A 15,559-nucleotide genomic window follows, 5' to 3' on the forward strand; every position below is an offset into this window, starting at 1 on the left:
CTTGATAAAGCCTTAGTAATCTGTGTTGGACTCATTAGAAACCAAAATAAAGGTGTCAGAAGGAGGGAGGAAAATGAGAAGGAAAATGGGAAGTGACTGGGAAGCGGTGCTGCTGGTCCAGCCCTCTGTCCTGTCTGTGAGTATTTACAAACTCACGGCTGGGGGCGGTCAATTAGCTGGTGTGGAACATACAAGTGGTGCTCTGAGGCCAAAGGGTCAGCAGATTTGTGGGGACCTCTGCTGGGGCCCCCTCCAAACCTGAACCAGGAGACCAGAGCTCGCCTGCTGAGTTGCCTTGTCCACAGAGGGGACCATCCATCCATCATGTTAAAGCCTTGCATTGTCCCAGTGATGAGAGTACATGTCTCAACCTCCAATAAATTACCTTAGGGACTTTGGGGTAAATTAAATTATTAAAATAAAGTAAAACCACCTTAAATATTTATAGTAAGAAAAACTCAAAATAAACAACCTAGGCAAGAAATGTGTTTCTAGGCCCCAGTGCATTGCCATGTCCGGGGGCACCGGCCTCGTGGAAGGCTCCTGGGCCTGATCTGGCCAACTGGGAGTCTCTTTCTGGGAACATCGCTGCCCTCCACCAGCTGCAGGATGTAAACACAGTAGAGATGTGGCACCCCTCCAGGGTGCTGGGGAAAGAGGCCCCAGCAATCAAGGCAGTGGGCAATTAGGCATTTATTTATCTGTGCACCTGGTCTTGAGATGGACTCTACCTATGTCTGTCCTCAAGGAGTCTCCTGGGAAGGCTGGGGTCCCCCCAAGTCACCTTAGCAAGAAAGGTAGTTCCAGTGGCTCCCCGACCCTGGGCCCCGCACATTTCTACCTCACGTTCTAGGTCTTGCTGCATCTGAGCTATGGGCAGGGAGATCCAGGGCCCCAGGATTCCAAGCAGATACCTGACTGTGGCTACTGCCCTATCATATCCCCTAGAACTGTGGCAATCCAGAGCAGCAGGGCTGGAAGGAGGAGGCGGCGGCGGCGGAGGGAAGAGAGGGATGGGGTGACGCCCAGCTCAGCTCCACCAGACACCCCATGTTGAGCCCTAGAGCAAAGCCTGTTCTTCTCATCGGTGTTTCCTCCCGATGAAGAGGGATGTGGTTGGCCGGGAACATCTCTGTGAGCCCTTTTCCCTGAGGCGCATGGCTGGAAGTGGATCCTTTCCTTGGCTCTTCTGAGAAGTGGGTGTGGGCGGAACCAGGCAAGGCTCTCCCTACTTACGACCCAGGAATCAGCTCTCAACGGCTCTCTCTGGAGACGCTTCCGAAGCCCAGTTTTGGTCTTTCTCCCACTCCCTGCCTTCCCCTGGGAAGTCAGAGATCACCACCCAGCAGTCAGCAGGAGACCCCGCTTTACCTGGCTGGGAAAGCGCTTCCATGGCAGAGATGCAGCCCTCCAGGGAGAGAGATGCAGCCCTCCAGGGCGGGAGATGCAGGGAGCTTGCGGGCCCCAAGCGTCTTCTCTCCACTGGTTCCCTTCGGCTGTCCAGGGGCGGGGGCTGGTCGAGGTGAGGAGCTCCGCCGCTCTATCACTCGCTGGGCGGGGCTGCCCGCTCCTCCCCACCCCAGCCAGACTCTGAAGGGTGCAGCCTGCACTTGGAAGGAGAGTGGCGGATGGCAGAGCGGGATGGCCGGGCAAAGCAGGAGGCGAGAGACTGGGTGCTGCAGTCACACACTGCATCCTGTGGGGAGAGAGAGAGAAGTCAGGAGGAGCCTGGAGGCACTGACCGCCCGCCCCGGGACTGGGTGGCCAGCCAGCCAAGGAATTTGGACTCAGCTGTGCCCCGGGACCAGTTCCTAGGAGCTGTAGCCCCTCTTTGAACCAGTTTTAAAAACTTATTTTCTTCCATTAGAGCAGTAATGAATGTTCATAAATAAAGCAGTAATGAGTGTTCATAAATAACGTTCCAGGGACTTCCCTGGTGGTCCAGTGGTGAAGAATCCACCTTCCGGTGCAGGGGACTCGGGTTCGATCCCTGGTCGAGGAACTAAGATCCCATATGTCACGGGGCAACTAAGCCCATGCACTGTAGCTAGAGAGAAGCCTGCACACTGCAACTGGCAAAAGCCTGTGTGCCGCAAAAAAGACCCAGCACAGACAAAAATGCAAAACAAAAACCCCAAACAGTCCAGAATATAATAAATCCTGGCATATACATAAATAAATTCTGGAACATGCCTTTACCAAAATGATCTCAACTCCTATAGTTTACTTCGTGATTGCAAAGACATGAATACTTTTCTGTCATTATGTATGTCCAGATCTCTTTCTTTTTAATCGCCACATAGTATTCCACTGAAAGGAAATAGCTTATTTATCAACTCATTTTTTATGTGTGTTTTAAGTAGTTGCTAATTTTTTTTTACTACTACCAACACACAGGGATAATGGTTAAAAGTGCTGCTATACATTATTTACAATTGCCAAGATATGGAAACCTAAGTGTCCATCAACAGATGAATGGATAGAATGCTACTCAACTATTAAAAAAAAAAAAGTAATTTTGCCATTTGTAGTACCGTGGATAGACTTGGAGGGCATTATACTAGGTAAAGTTAAGTTAGACAGGGTAAGACAAATACTGAATGACATCACTTATATGTGGAATCTAAAAAATACAACAAACTTGTGACTATAACAAAAAAGCATCAGACCCACAGATATAGGGAGCAAACTCATGGTTACCAATGGTAAGAGCGAAGGAGGAAGAGGCAATATAGAGGTAGGGGATTAAGAGGTACAAATTATTAGGAATAAAAATAAGCTACTAGGATATATTTTATAGCACAGGGAATATAGTCAATAATGATTACAAATGGAGTATATAAACTTTAAAAATCATGAATCACTATATTACACACCTGTAACTTATACAATATTGTACGGCAACTATACTTCAAAACAAAAAAACCAAAAACGTGCTGCTGTAAAACTTGATTGGTTGGTTCAAATTCCAGCCCAGTTACTTACCAGCTGTGTGACCTCAAATAAGTTTTGCAACCTCTCTGAGCCTTGATTTTTTTCTCAAAGTTGTTGTGATCAACTTTGATCTCAGCCCAGATTTTTTCCTCAAAGTCTGTTGTGATCACAATAAACTGTTGGCATAGTGTCTAGTAAGTCTTAGCAATTTTTATTAATAATGCAATACATTTCTTTATATACATATCCACCTGTGTAAGACTTTCCATGGCTACATTCTTCAGAGAACTACTGGATCAATGGGTAATAAGCATATTTTACAAACTGAAAAATGTTTGAGTCAACCAACATGCAAAATACAATCAGCTTTGTATTTCTGGTTTTGTGATACAGTTGTGGTTATGTGATTATGATGCTTAATTTTGTGTCAACTTGACTGGGCCACAGGTCCAGACACCTGGTCAAACACTATCCTGGGTACTTCTGCGAGGATGCTTTTGACTGAGATTAACACTTAAACCAGTAGACAGAGTAAAGCTGCTTGCCCTCTCCAACGTGGGTGAGCCTCATCCAATCAGTTGGCGTACTGAGCAGAACACAGAGGCTGACTCTCTGTGAGTAAGAAAGAATTCTTCCTGCCTGATGACCTTTAGACTGGAATGACGTCAGCTCTATGTGCTGCACTGGAACCATACCATTGGCTCTTCTGTTCTCAGGCCTCTGGACTCAGTCTCTCTGTCTCTGTCTCTCTATACACACACACATTCTCACGCATGCATAACTACAAAGCCTACTCCAAGTTTCTCCAAGGAACCCTAATATGATGGCTATGTTCAGTTTGTAAGAATTCAATAAGCCATATTTTTTACAGTATGTATATTAAACTAAAAAAGGTTTTTTTTAAGTAAAAAAAATAGGAATAAATATTTTAAAGGTTTTTTTTTTTAATTTAACGCAGCCAGAGAGTATAGGGAAATAAAGCACTCACCATATACTCTTGGGGGTTCTAGAAACTCGACGAAGTCTTTGGAAAGGAAATTCAGCAACACTTATCAATTACTTTAACAATTTACCCATTTCTACAACTCAAAACTTTAGGAAGTAACCAATTAAAATAAATTAATTTTAAAAAACTAAGGAAGAAGGGGACGACCGAGGATGAGATGGCTGGATGGCATCACTGACTCGATGGACGCGAGTCTGAGTGAACTCCGGGAGTTGGTGATGGACAGGGAGGCCTGGCGTGCTGCGATTCATGGGGTCGCAAAGAGTCGGACACGACTGAGCGACTGAACTGAACTGACTGAAGGAAATAATCTGCAATATGGAAAAATGCTTTTGTGTCAAGATGTTCACCACAGTATAATGTACAATAGGGAAAACCTAGAATCCAGCTAAACATAGAAACCGTACAAATCACCTGAGTCAATTCCAGCCCGTGCCATCCCTCTGTGCCCCCACCTACAACCTTCCTTCACTCCCTGTGCTGCAGACCATGATACCACCCCTGACTACAGCTGACTGGGCCAAGGGGCCCACTGGGCCAAGTTAGACCAATCAGTTTCTTCCTGAAATGTGGAACTGGGACACAGAGATTTGACTCCATCTCTTCTAAGTGCTTGAACCGGAAAGTGTTACAAAAGCAGAGTAGGGCGAGCCCACCTGGACCATATGCAAATACAACAGAGAGGGAAGGAGAAAGAGGACATCAGAGAAAATGAAGCTCAAAGGAGAGGAGAGGGAGGGACTTCCCTGGTGGTCTAGTGGCTAAGACTCGAAGTTCCCAACACAGGGGTTTCTGGGTTCAGTCCTTGATCAGGGAACTAGATTCCGCATGCCACAACTAAAAGATCCTGAGTGCTACAACTAAGACCTGGTGCAGACAGACAAATTATATAGATAGATAGATAGATACATATATATATAGAGAGAGAGAGAGAGAGATAGATTTTTTTTTTAAGAGAGGAGAGGGAGACAGAGCAGCCACTGGGGCCTTTGGATCCTTGCCCTTGGGTTCCACGGTATAACCTCCAATTTCCCTTTCTGCAACGTTAACTTATGTTTTACTAATAAACACATAAACCTTAACTAAATCTGAAATTGATATCCGGAGTGGAATGAGCAACAAAAGGGTCTCAGAATGGAAGCCCTTGGGGATGGAGTCTTGGTGGGGTGGGGGCAGTGGTGTGCGGGGACATATTTAGAGACTAGTTTCCCAGGAGTGAGAGAAGGAGCGCTGATTTTCAGCAATTCGTTTCCACTAAGCAAATCCTCTCAGGGTACTAAGTTGACACCACTGAACACAGAGAGGTCCACGACTGGCTCTCATGAATCAAGGGAGTGGGCACACCGCTGTGTGGCGGGAGAGCAGCGCACACGCGTCTTCCCCGGAGGGGATGCTGGCAGTCTCTGGGGGTGAGCGTGGGTAAGCCATGCTCACGCGTCTAGTGATCAGACGATGTGTCCATCAGGTCTGCTGTTCCAGGACGGAGGCCTTCCAACCCCCATCCCAGGGCAGCACAGGGGCTTACTGAAACACACAAACCACACGCCTGAGCTTGAAAACCAAAGAGTTGGGACCTTATAAGCCAAACTCACCTCAAAAGAAAAAGGGCACCCCGCCCCCAACCCACCTACCTCATTGGGAAGGACCGTGGCTCCATCTCCATCTCGAGTGATACCATCCTTCCCCACCTGCGGGAGCACGGAGAGCCTGGCCTCCTCACTGCCGCCCGACTTGCCCACCTTCTTGTTCAGGATCCTAGCCATGCCCTCGGGTTGATGGTAGCTGCCTGGGGAGAGGGGCTCCGGCTTCTTGGCGCCCTCTTCCCCAGCCGCGGACGCCGTGGGGCTTGGCGCCCGGCCACACACATTGCGGAAGAACTCCTGCACGATGCCGTACTTGGGCGGTTCAGGCTTGGCCCGGGCCTCGGACATGCCAAGTTTCCAGACCGACTCCGTGCTCCCCGAGTGCTCCACCACGCTGAAGAGGCTGGACAGCCCGTCGTTGATGTTCCTCAGCACAGGGCTGTCCCTCGTGGTGGTGGAGCGCGCCCAGGCCGAGCCGTTCTGCTTGCCCTGGTGCAGGTTCCACAGGCTGCGGTCCTTGGCCCCGTCCAGCTTGGACACAGAGCGCCTCTGGAGCTTGGGCGAGCCGTACTTGGGTGAGCAGCAGGGCCGTTCGATGCGTGCGTGCACCTTGTCCAGGGAAGATGATATCTGCTTGCTGCGCACGGACACGAGCGAGGAGCCGCGCGGCGACCAGCTCTTGCCGTGCAGGCTGCCGCGGGGCGGGTCGGTCTGCAGGCCCACGCTGACCGTGCGGATGGTCTGCGTGCCCACACTGGCCACGCCCACCGTCTGGCTGGAGGTGCTCTTCACCTTCCGCTCCAGCGAGCCCGAGCGCATGGCCTGGCGCACGCAGTTGGTGATCTCCTTCATGTCGTCGCTCATGTTCCCCGACATCTCAAAGTCATGCAGGGCCGCCGGGAAGCCAGGCCCCGCCGCCGAGGGGCCGCCCCCGGAGCCCCCGTCTAGGCGCTGCCGGGAGAAGTTGCAGAGCCAGCGGCTGTAGGAGCTCTCGGCCAACCCGTCCGCCTCGGCCGACTCTTTGGGCTTGGCTGTGGTAAAAAGGAAGCCCGGCTCGATGATGATCTTCCCCTCCCTGTCATGGACCACGGGGACGCCCAGGCGCCGGGCCACCGGGGGGCTGTAGTACACGCGGATGCCCGTCTTGTCGGGCGCTGTGTAGCTGCGTTGCATCTGCCTCCCCGCCGGCTCCGGGCAGCCCAGGGCGCCCAGGCGGTTGCAGTCACGGGGCGAGAGCCCTGGCTGTTCGGGGGCACCCTTCTCCGGGTCCACTGGCTGGGCGCCCACGAAGGCAAAAGCAGGGCTGTTGGGCAGCTTTTTGCCCCGGGAGGCTTCCCCGGCGAGGTACGGGGAACAGTCCAGCAAACTCTCAAACTCCGACATGGAGGAAACAGATTTGGTTCTGGCAAGAGCACAGAAAATGGCTGAGTTAGTGGAAGATGCCTTATACAGAGCAAGCACTCTGGTCTTCCTCGCTGGTCCCTGCGCTTCACGGAAGCTGGGACCACGACAGTCCTGCTCACCTCTTGTGAAAGATGCTGTTGGTGCCCTGCCTCTCACTCCCTCCACACGCACACCACACGTGCAGTACTGCATGCTCCGAGCACCTGCCATTCTCCACGCACCTGCCATTCTCCACCTGAGGGCTGTTTTTCTGTCTGCAGGAGCACACTTGGCCTCCACCCAGTTGTTGTTTAGTTGCTGAAGTCATATCCAACTCTTTTGTGACCCCATGGACTGTAGCCCATCAGGCTCCTCAGTCCATGGGATTTCCCAGGCAAGCATACTGGAGTGGGTTGCCATTTCCTTCTCCAGATCTTCCAGACCCAGGATGGAACCCACGTATCTTGCATTGCAGGCAGATTCTTTACCACTGAGCAGAAACTAAAACTTTCACATGATGTATAGACATAGCCATCAACAAACCATGGGTGGAGTTTGGTAATTTGATGCCAGTCCCCAGGTCCCCTTAGGTGGGAGAACTCACGCTCCACTCCGGCTCCCAGCAATCTTGTGAAATAGCCCCAGCTGCCCACGTGTACCCTGGTTGATAACACCTCCTTCATGGTGCCTTCCCTTTCCTGTCTCACTTCCAGACTTTTCCTGGAATCCCCTCCCAAATGTTCCATTTGCACTCAAATCCTTGCCTGAAGGCTTACTTTTGGGGGAGCCCAATCCAGGACTTCCCAGGTGGCTCAAACGGTAAAGAATCTGCCTGCAATGCAGGAGACCTAGTTTCGATCCCTGGGTTGGGAAGATCCCCTGGAGAAGGGAATGGCAACCCACTCCAGTATTCTTGCCTGGGAATTCCATGCCCAGAGGAGCCTGGCAGGCTATAGTCCATGTGGTCGCAAAGAGTCAGACATGACTGAGTAACTAACAACAAATAATAACATGATCTAGGAAACCACTTTATCTCTGGCCCAGACCTGGTGTGCGTGCTGTCTGATGACTGTAAGTGCCAGGCATACGTGACAGCATTGCACACGTCAGACCATTCAGTCCTCGGACAAGTCTAGGGGGCAGTTCCTGTTACCCCATAAGTAGAGATGGGAAGTACAGCACCAGGGCGCAGAGCTAGAACCTGCAGTGCTGAAATTCAGATCTCACATCACAGCTCCAGAGCCACCCTCCTCCCCAGGGCTTACTTGGCTTTGGGCTGCTCACATGTCCCCTGTGGGGTCCTGTTAACCCAACTCTCTTCATGGGTTTCCTAATGGTGGAGACATGGTCTTGAGAGCCCCTGGGGTTTCCCTGGCTATAGCACAGGGCTGGGCCCAGAGGATGATACTCAGTACTACCAGGAATAGAGGTCCAAGACTATGCCAAAGCCTTTGACTGTGTGGATCACAATAAACTGTGGAAAATTCTGAAAGAGATGGGAATACCAGACCACCTGACCTGCCTCTTGAGAAATCTATATGCAGGTCAGGAAGCAACAGTTAGAACTGGACATGGAACAACAGACTGGTTCCAAATAGGAAAAGGAAGCACGTCAAGGCTGTATATTGTCACCCTGCTTGTTTAACTTATATGCAGAGTACATCATGAGCAACGCTGGACTGGAAAGAAACACAAGCTGGAATCAAGATTGCTGGGAGAAATATCAATAACCTCAGATATGCAGATGACACCACCCTTATGGCAGAAAGTGAAGAGGAGCTAAAAATCCTCTTGATGAAAGTGAAACAGGAGAGCAAAAAAGTTGGCCTAAAGCTCAACATTCAGAAAACAAAGATCATGGCATCTGGTCCCATCACTTCATGGGAAATAGATGGGGAAACGGTGGAAACGGTGTCAGACTTTATTTTTTTGGGCTCCAGAATCACTGCAGATGGTGACTGCAGCCATGAAATTAAAAGACGCTTACTCCTTGGAAGAAAAGTTATGACCAACCTAGATAGCATATTCAAAAGCAGACATTACTTTGCCGACTAAGGTCCGTCTAGTCAAGGCTATGGTTTTTCCTGTGGTCATGTATGGATGTGAGAGTTGGACTGTGAAGAAGGCTGAGCGCCAAAGAATTGATGCTTTTGAACTGTGGTGTTGGAGAAGACTCTTGAGAGTCCCTTGGACTGCAAGGAGATCCAACCAGTCTATTCTGAAGGAGATCAACCCTGGGATTTCTTTGGAAGGAATGATGCTAAAGCTGAAACTCCAGTACTTTGGCCACCTCATGAGAAGAGTTGACTCACTGGAAAAAACTCTGATGCTGGGAGGGATTGGGGGCAGGAGGAGAAGGGGACGACAGAGGATGAGATAGCTGGATGGCATCACGGACTTGATGGACGTGAGTCTGAGTGAACTCCGGGAGATGGTGATGGACAGGGAGGCCTGGCGTGCTGCGATTCATGGGGTTGCAAAGAGTCGGACATGACTGAGTGACTGAACTGAACTGAACTGAGGACTCTCCAAACTCCAGAGACAGGAAGAACCCCAAAAGGAGCTAAACAGTTTCTTTCCCAGCTAGGATACACTGGGGCCCATTTTCCATGACTAGAATAAAAAAAAAATTGCAGGGTAGCATTGCTATCACCCAAAGTTTCCCAGCTCCTAAGTGGCTGGGGTTCCATAAAAAACATATCCCCATGTTCTCTCAATTCAGTGGAGGTGCAGTGATGGACACGTGGAGCAAAGAAGAAAGGCAAAGCGGCAAGACAGACCACAGGCCGGGGGCTGGGGCAGGGGGTGGGGCTGGGAACAGGGCAAAGGGACGGGTCTGCCAGCACCTCTTTAAGCCGGTTCCCCCGAGCTCAGCTTCAGAAACAGCTTCTTTGTCGTGGATCTTTTCACTGCGGGTCTGTCACAGAAGAAAGACAGGAAAGGGTCAGTCTGGCCACAGTGTGGGAGCTAGCCCCAGCCCCTCTGCCTGAGGCTCCTCCTGTAGAGCAAGGGTATTGTTAGCACCGACCTAGAAGCCCATTGGTCAGTTTCTGGCTATAGTGCATCTAACCCCGCCCTCCATAGGTATGTGATCCAAGCTTGGCCAATCCATGGTCCAAGGGAGAACCCAAGAGAGTCTATCTAGAACTTACTGTGAATGTAATGGCAGCAACAAAGCAACCAGTAGCCACTGCTCAGTTGAAGGTGAAAGCAGTGACCTGAGGTCTTGTTTGGGGTTTGCACCAAGACTTGCACCAGTTTTCTGACGCGGCATCCCCAGCCCTCTTGAGCCCCTAATGAAATCCTCTCCTACTTCAGTTCCCCAGAATTGGCTTTTGCTGCAACCAAATCTAATTCACGATACACTCAGGCTGTTGAGCAAGGGCTTCATTGTTTCTTTACTCAGTGTGTTGCTATACGGACAGTGCCCCTGAGGTTCAGAAGCAAACTTCACTGATTAATCTCCACAAGCTGGGCTGGGCTAAGTCAGAAAATATGCTTTTTATTTTACCAGTGAGGCACCTGGGGCCCAAAGAGACAGAGTGACTTGCCCAGGATCACAAAGCTCTTTTAGAGGCCCTGTTTTAGAGAAAAGCATAATTAAAACAGAGAGACACCTAACCTTTCTCCCCAGGCATGGAAGGATGGAGCTGGCAAGGAGGGGACCTTCACAGGTCTTAAGGCTGGAATCATGAAGTAGAGACCTCAGGACTGAGGAGCCCAAGGGCGTGAGGGTATGTGACCTATGGGACAGAATTAGCATCCTCCGGGTCACATTTCCCCCAAGTGAGGGATTTTGCAGTGTAACCAGGAGCCTGCCACCTCTCTCACCTCTTTCCAGCTGTTGTCCTGCTTCTCCAGATCTGAGTGCTTTAGGACCCAGGGGTCAGCAGCTTTCTGCAGCTGAACAAGAATAAAGAAGGTGGTCATGTACAGGCAAAGCTGGGGAGCAGGGCCCTGTTTTGTGCAGTGCCATTCCCCAGGCTCCACTCTGCAGCCCACATGACCCAGATCACGGGCTCGGAGCCACCTTTCGAATGGACAGCAGCTCTGAGCCAACAAAGTGGATTTGGCAAATGATCATAAAACCAACCATTTATAGGCATCCTTATAAGTGTCATTATCTCAAATACAGTAATAGTTGTTATTACTATGTTAATTCATGCTGCAGTTCCTGGAACAGCTATATCAGCTAAGCAGCAGCTGAATGACATTAAAGTGATGTCTCCACACTAGGTATGCTAAGCAGCAATTAAACTGAATGGCATGACTCTGCCCTCTGTTGTGAACAGCTCTCTATGAAAGAGGGAAAATGTAAATTATATATATACATATATATATATATATATATAATGATTCCCTGGAGAAGGCAATGGCACCCCACTCTAGTACTCTTGCCTGGAAAATCCCAGGGACGGAGGAGCCTGGTAGGCTTCAGTCCATGGGGTTGCTGAGTCAGACACGACTGAGCAACTTCACTTTCACTTTTCATTTTCATGCATTGGAGAAATGGCAACCCACTCCAGTGTTCTTGCCTGGAGAATCCCAGGGCAGGGGGGCCTGGTGGGCTGCCGTCTATGGGGTCGCACAGAGTCGGACACTACTGACGTGACTTAGCAGCAGCAGCAGCATATTATGATTCAATTAATGATTAAAAAATCTCTGAATGTAAATTTAAATAGCAAGAAAGGGAGGGAGTGGATTGGAGTATGCTTTTGCAGTATTTGAGTCTTATATAAAGATGAAGTCCTGATTTATACAACTGAAATAATAAACAAAGGAAAACAGAGCTTGATAACCGAGGCGCGTGTTAACTGTAGTGGGGCTACGGTCAATGACTATTTCTCCTATTTACCTCTTTTGGTCAGAGAACTTTAATTTTCATGAGGAACCAGCCTTGGTTCTTCCCTCTTGGTTCAAGGCTTTTGGTAGTTTCTGGATATGGACATATGACTCACACCTGGCTGATCAGAGCCGTGGAGAAAAAGAAAACTTTCTTCCCATTTCAAATGCTAAGCTGTGAGGATGTGAACACAAAACTCAAAGAGGCCACATTGGAGGACAGCTTGCTTCGGAATAAAACACACGGAAAGCAAGCCTATGAGACCAGCAGGAAGGAAGACCTGGTCCCTATCGCGGTGTCTGAGCACACGGATCCAGCAGTACCTGGAGGAGTCTTCCCTCTGGTCTGTGCCCACAGCAACTCCCCGCTTGTGGCTTAAGGCGGCTGGGGCTGGGGCAGGACTCACCTGGCTCAGGCGATTCTGCAGCTCCTTTAGCTGCTGCTCCACCTGCTGCTTCTCACCCTGAAGCCGCTCCACCAGCTGCAGCTTCTCCTGGGCCCAGTTGTGCTCGCTGACCTGCAGCTGCCGCGTCAGCTCCATGACCGCGCTGTAGGACTCGGCCAGGAGGTGCTGCTGCTCCTCCCGCTCCCTCTGCAGGGCTGCCTTCCAGTCAGGCCCCGTCCGATCCCCAGCCCCCTTCCCAGCCTTCAGCTCCATCTGGGGAAGGAAGAGCAAATTGGGTGGCTGGCACTGGGAGGCCCCTTGCTGTCCCCTCCCATGATCTTCCCTCCCAGGCACCAGCAGAGGGTAGGCAAAGGGAGGAGGGTCCTCTCCTCGGAGGAGGAGCCGTCGCTGACCTCTTTAGTTAGAACTAGTCTCTTCTCACAATCAAAGCTTGTGTGGCACAGTTTCTACACACCAAGCTCCGTGCTAAGGGCTTTTCAGGCATTATGTGTATCCTCAAGAAAACTCAGCAAGATAACTACCATTTTTGATATTTTTACCAAGGGGGAAGAGGTTCAGAGAGGTTACTTTCCCCGGGTCACATAGCTACAAAATGGCAGAGGTTCCTAGTTATTGCTTCTCATGACATTTCATCAATACTTACCAGGGTTTATAGTTAGTGGGAGATATGCACAGTCTAAACATAAAAAAATGTGTGCAGGAATCACTCAAGAGTAACGGCTTTCCTGGTCCCAAGCTCGGGAGAGGGGGGAGCAGGAGGTAAAGATGCCATATAGAATCGAGGCACCCCACACCCCAGGCTGTGGTCAGATTCCCATGGGGGAGCGGCCCCTGCAATGGCTGGGGTTGTGGGGCAGTATGAACAGTGGACACTGTGGAAAGTGCAGATGGGAAGGGAGCTGTGAGATCTGCAGGGAAGGTTGGGAGGACAGACTGGTGGCACTGGGAAGCCAGCAGTTTGAGAATTGGGAAGAAGGGGGGATCACGGTCATGAGAAGCCAGGAGGGCAAAGGTTTGGGGAGTGAGGATCAGGTCTGCCATTTACTAGCTGGGTGATCTTGGAGAAGAAACTGAACTCCTCTGTGCCTGTCTTGTCACTTGCCCAACAAAGATAGTCGGTGTACCCACCTCCAAGGGGCCCATGACGCCTGGGAAGGCAGCCTGCAGCAGGGGCAGGGAGGAGGAAGCTGGGCAGTGCAGGCAGTATGGGGGTGGTGAGAGCACTCTGAGTGGGAGGAAGCCCACCCTCACACTTCTCAGACCACAGTAGAGGGCAGCTAACTTGCTGCCAGGCACACAGCAGAGACTAAATACCCAGGGCTCCTGGTTAAGGGTCCTTTGATTATTTGGCTTGTAGGGAGGGGAGTCCTCCACTTTGAGTGGACGGAGCAAAACAGGGCCAAGTAGCAGAGAGTTAAGGGATTTTACAAGGACAGCAAGCCACAGAAGTCTGGGTGTGAGGATGAAGATGCCGTCAGGCGCAGACAGGCATTTAAGTGTTCTGGCCTCGCCTGCGAGCCTGTGGTATGGGAAAGGTGATGCCCCAAGGCTCCTTTGCCAACCCCTCACCTGCCTTTCCTAGCCCAGAGACCCCCCACCTCCACTGCTTCTGGTATCCTTGCTGTGTGATCTAGTCAAGACTCTTGCCTTTTCTGGGCCACAAAGCAAGTGAAGTGATTCCTATGCTTCTAGGAGCATGGCTTGGCCATCCTGTTTCCCAGTCTGACAGCTGAGACCTTGGCAGAGACAGGGACAAGGAGAGGGATATCCCTGACTGGTGAGACACTCACCAGGGCAGTATGGCTCTTGAGCTCTGCCCGCTCTGTTTCCCAGGTGGCCTTGGCCTTGGCAAACTGTTGCTGAAGCTCAGTCAGGCCACGGCGTTCATCCCGGAGCAGCCAGCATAGCTCCTTCAGCGTCACCTTCATGTCGGCCAGTGTCTTGATGTACTCATTGGGCTGCAGATGGGGGCAAGGTCTCAGTCAGGAACTTTCAGAGCGGCAAGGAGGGGAGGCTGGACTGGGAACTCAACCAGAGTTCAGTGTGGGACTCTACCAGGCCTCAGGCAAGTCCCACGACTGCTCTGGATCATCTCTTCATAAAACAGGCATAACAAGCCCAGCCCAGGCCCCCTCCAAGGCTGACACATGCCCCAGCTTCACATAAACACAAAATTCTGTAGTTACACCAATTATTCAGCCTAAAGCTGAGCTGCGCCCTGGCTTCTCTGAGGCTCTGCAGCATCTAGGCCTGGGTCTTTCTCCCTGCTCAGCAACTGCATTCTCTGACCTACCAGGGGCCAGATGAGCAATCTGAACGCTGGAGTCTACCTATCTGACTTGGGCCTAATCTTCTCTCCTGGGCACATGACCTGTTTCCCACCTATAACCCAGCTTAGTGTGGGTATCCCTGGGAGCCTGACCCCACTGCTCCACTACCCCCTGCCTCGATTTGAAAGTTCCTGATCCTAGGCCACAAGGTCTTTCTTCATACAGCTCACTCCAGCCTGCTGTCCTTAACCCTACTATGAACATCCTAAGCTGCAGCCAGTCTCAGAATACCTTGCCGCACCTCTGCAAACACAGTTCTTTTGGTACAGAATGGCCTTTTCCTCATTCTTTATTAGGCAAGCTCCTATTCATCTTTCAAAACCTACCACCTAAAACCCCTTCTCTGTAATACCATCCCCTACACTCTGAACAGAATTAACTGCTCTCTTCCCTGTGACCCCACAATCCATCATCTGACCCTCTATCACTGCCCTGGAAAGACTTATGTGCCGCACAGTACTGAGCATCTGGGGCCAGTGACCAGGCAATGACCCTCTGTAGCTCTAGTCCCCGGTGTAGGACTGCAGTCAGAAAAGCCGCAAGACATGATCACTAAACAGATAAAGGAACAAATGGACAGGACTGGAAATGGGCTGAGAATTCACCGTGTTTTGGGTCCAGCTGTCCCCTGTGCAGGTCTTGTTATCAGAATGCTGGGCATTCAATTCCTCTTCCTCCATTAGCAGGTATAGCTCCTTCATGCTATTTACCTATTTTTTAAAAAAACAAACTGATCAGGGGGTGGCAGAGCATCACGCCTGAGGGTCTAACCCTCAGGGGGAGAGGATACAGGCTAGTGACTTAGATAAAAGGGGGCTGAATAGACAGGCAGGAAGCAAATATGAGGACTTATGGACCAAAGGCACCCCAGCTAGGCACTGATTTCCCAAACTTTAACTTTTACTTCTAGGCACCATCCAGGCCAAGGAGCATAGCTAGAGAGTCAGGTCCTTCTGGCCATCTCCCCTACCCCACAACCATCTCTTCTGCCCCAAGGACCATGAGACATCCCTGAGAACTACTCAGAAATAGCTCTGTTATCAAAGGAGGCACAGTGATTGGATTAAAAGGGCC

General features: G+C 50.7%; 1 protein-coding gene across 1 annotated transcript in view; it reads right to left on the bottom strand.

The window, feature by feature from the left end:
- Positions 1 to 1,543: 1,543 nt before the first annotated feature.
- The window catches only part of SOGA1 (suppressor of glucose, autophagy associated 1), a 66,545-nt gene continuing 52,529 nt past the window's right edge, over positions 1,544 to 15,559 (bottom strand). The window contains exons 9-15 of the mRNA XM_052651157.1: positions 15,091 to 15,195; positions 13,946 to 14,113; positions 12,156 to 12,407; positions 10,738 to 10,809; positions 9,753 to 9,823; positions 5,572 to 6,925; positions 1,544 to 1,696 (exon numbers count right to left, since the gene is read on the bottom strand). Of these exons, the coding sequence (XP_052507117.1) occupies positions 1,544 to 1,696; positions 5,572 to 6,925; positions 9,753 to 9,823; positions 10,738 to 10,809; positions 12,156 to 12,407; positions 13,946 to 14,113; positions 15,091 to 15,195 (2,175 nt within the window). The remainder of the gene's footprint in view (positions 1,697 to 5,571; positions 6,926 to 9,752; positions 9,824 to 10,737; positions 10,810 to 12,155; positions 12,408 to 13,945; positions 14,114 to 15,090; positions 15,196 to 15,559) is intronic.

The sequence above is a fragment of the Budorcas taxicolor genome, chromosome 13 (genome assembly GCF_023091745.1).
Source record: "Budorcas taxicolor isolate Tak-1 chromosome 13, Takin1.1, whole genome shotgun sequence".
NCBI lineage: Eukaryota > Metazoa > Chordata > Mammalia > Artiodactyla > Bovidae > Budorcas > Budorcas taxicolor.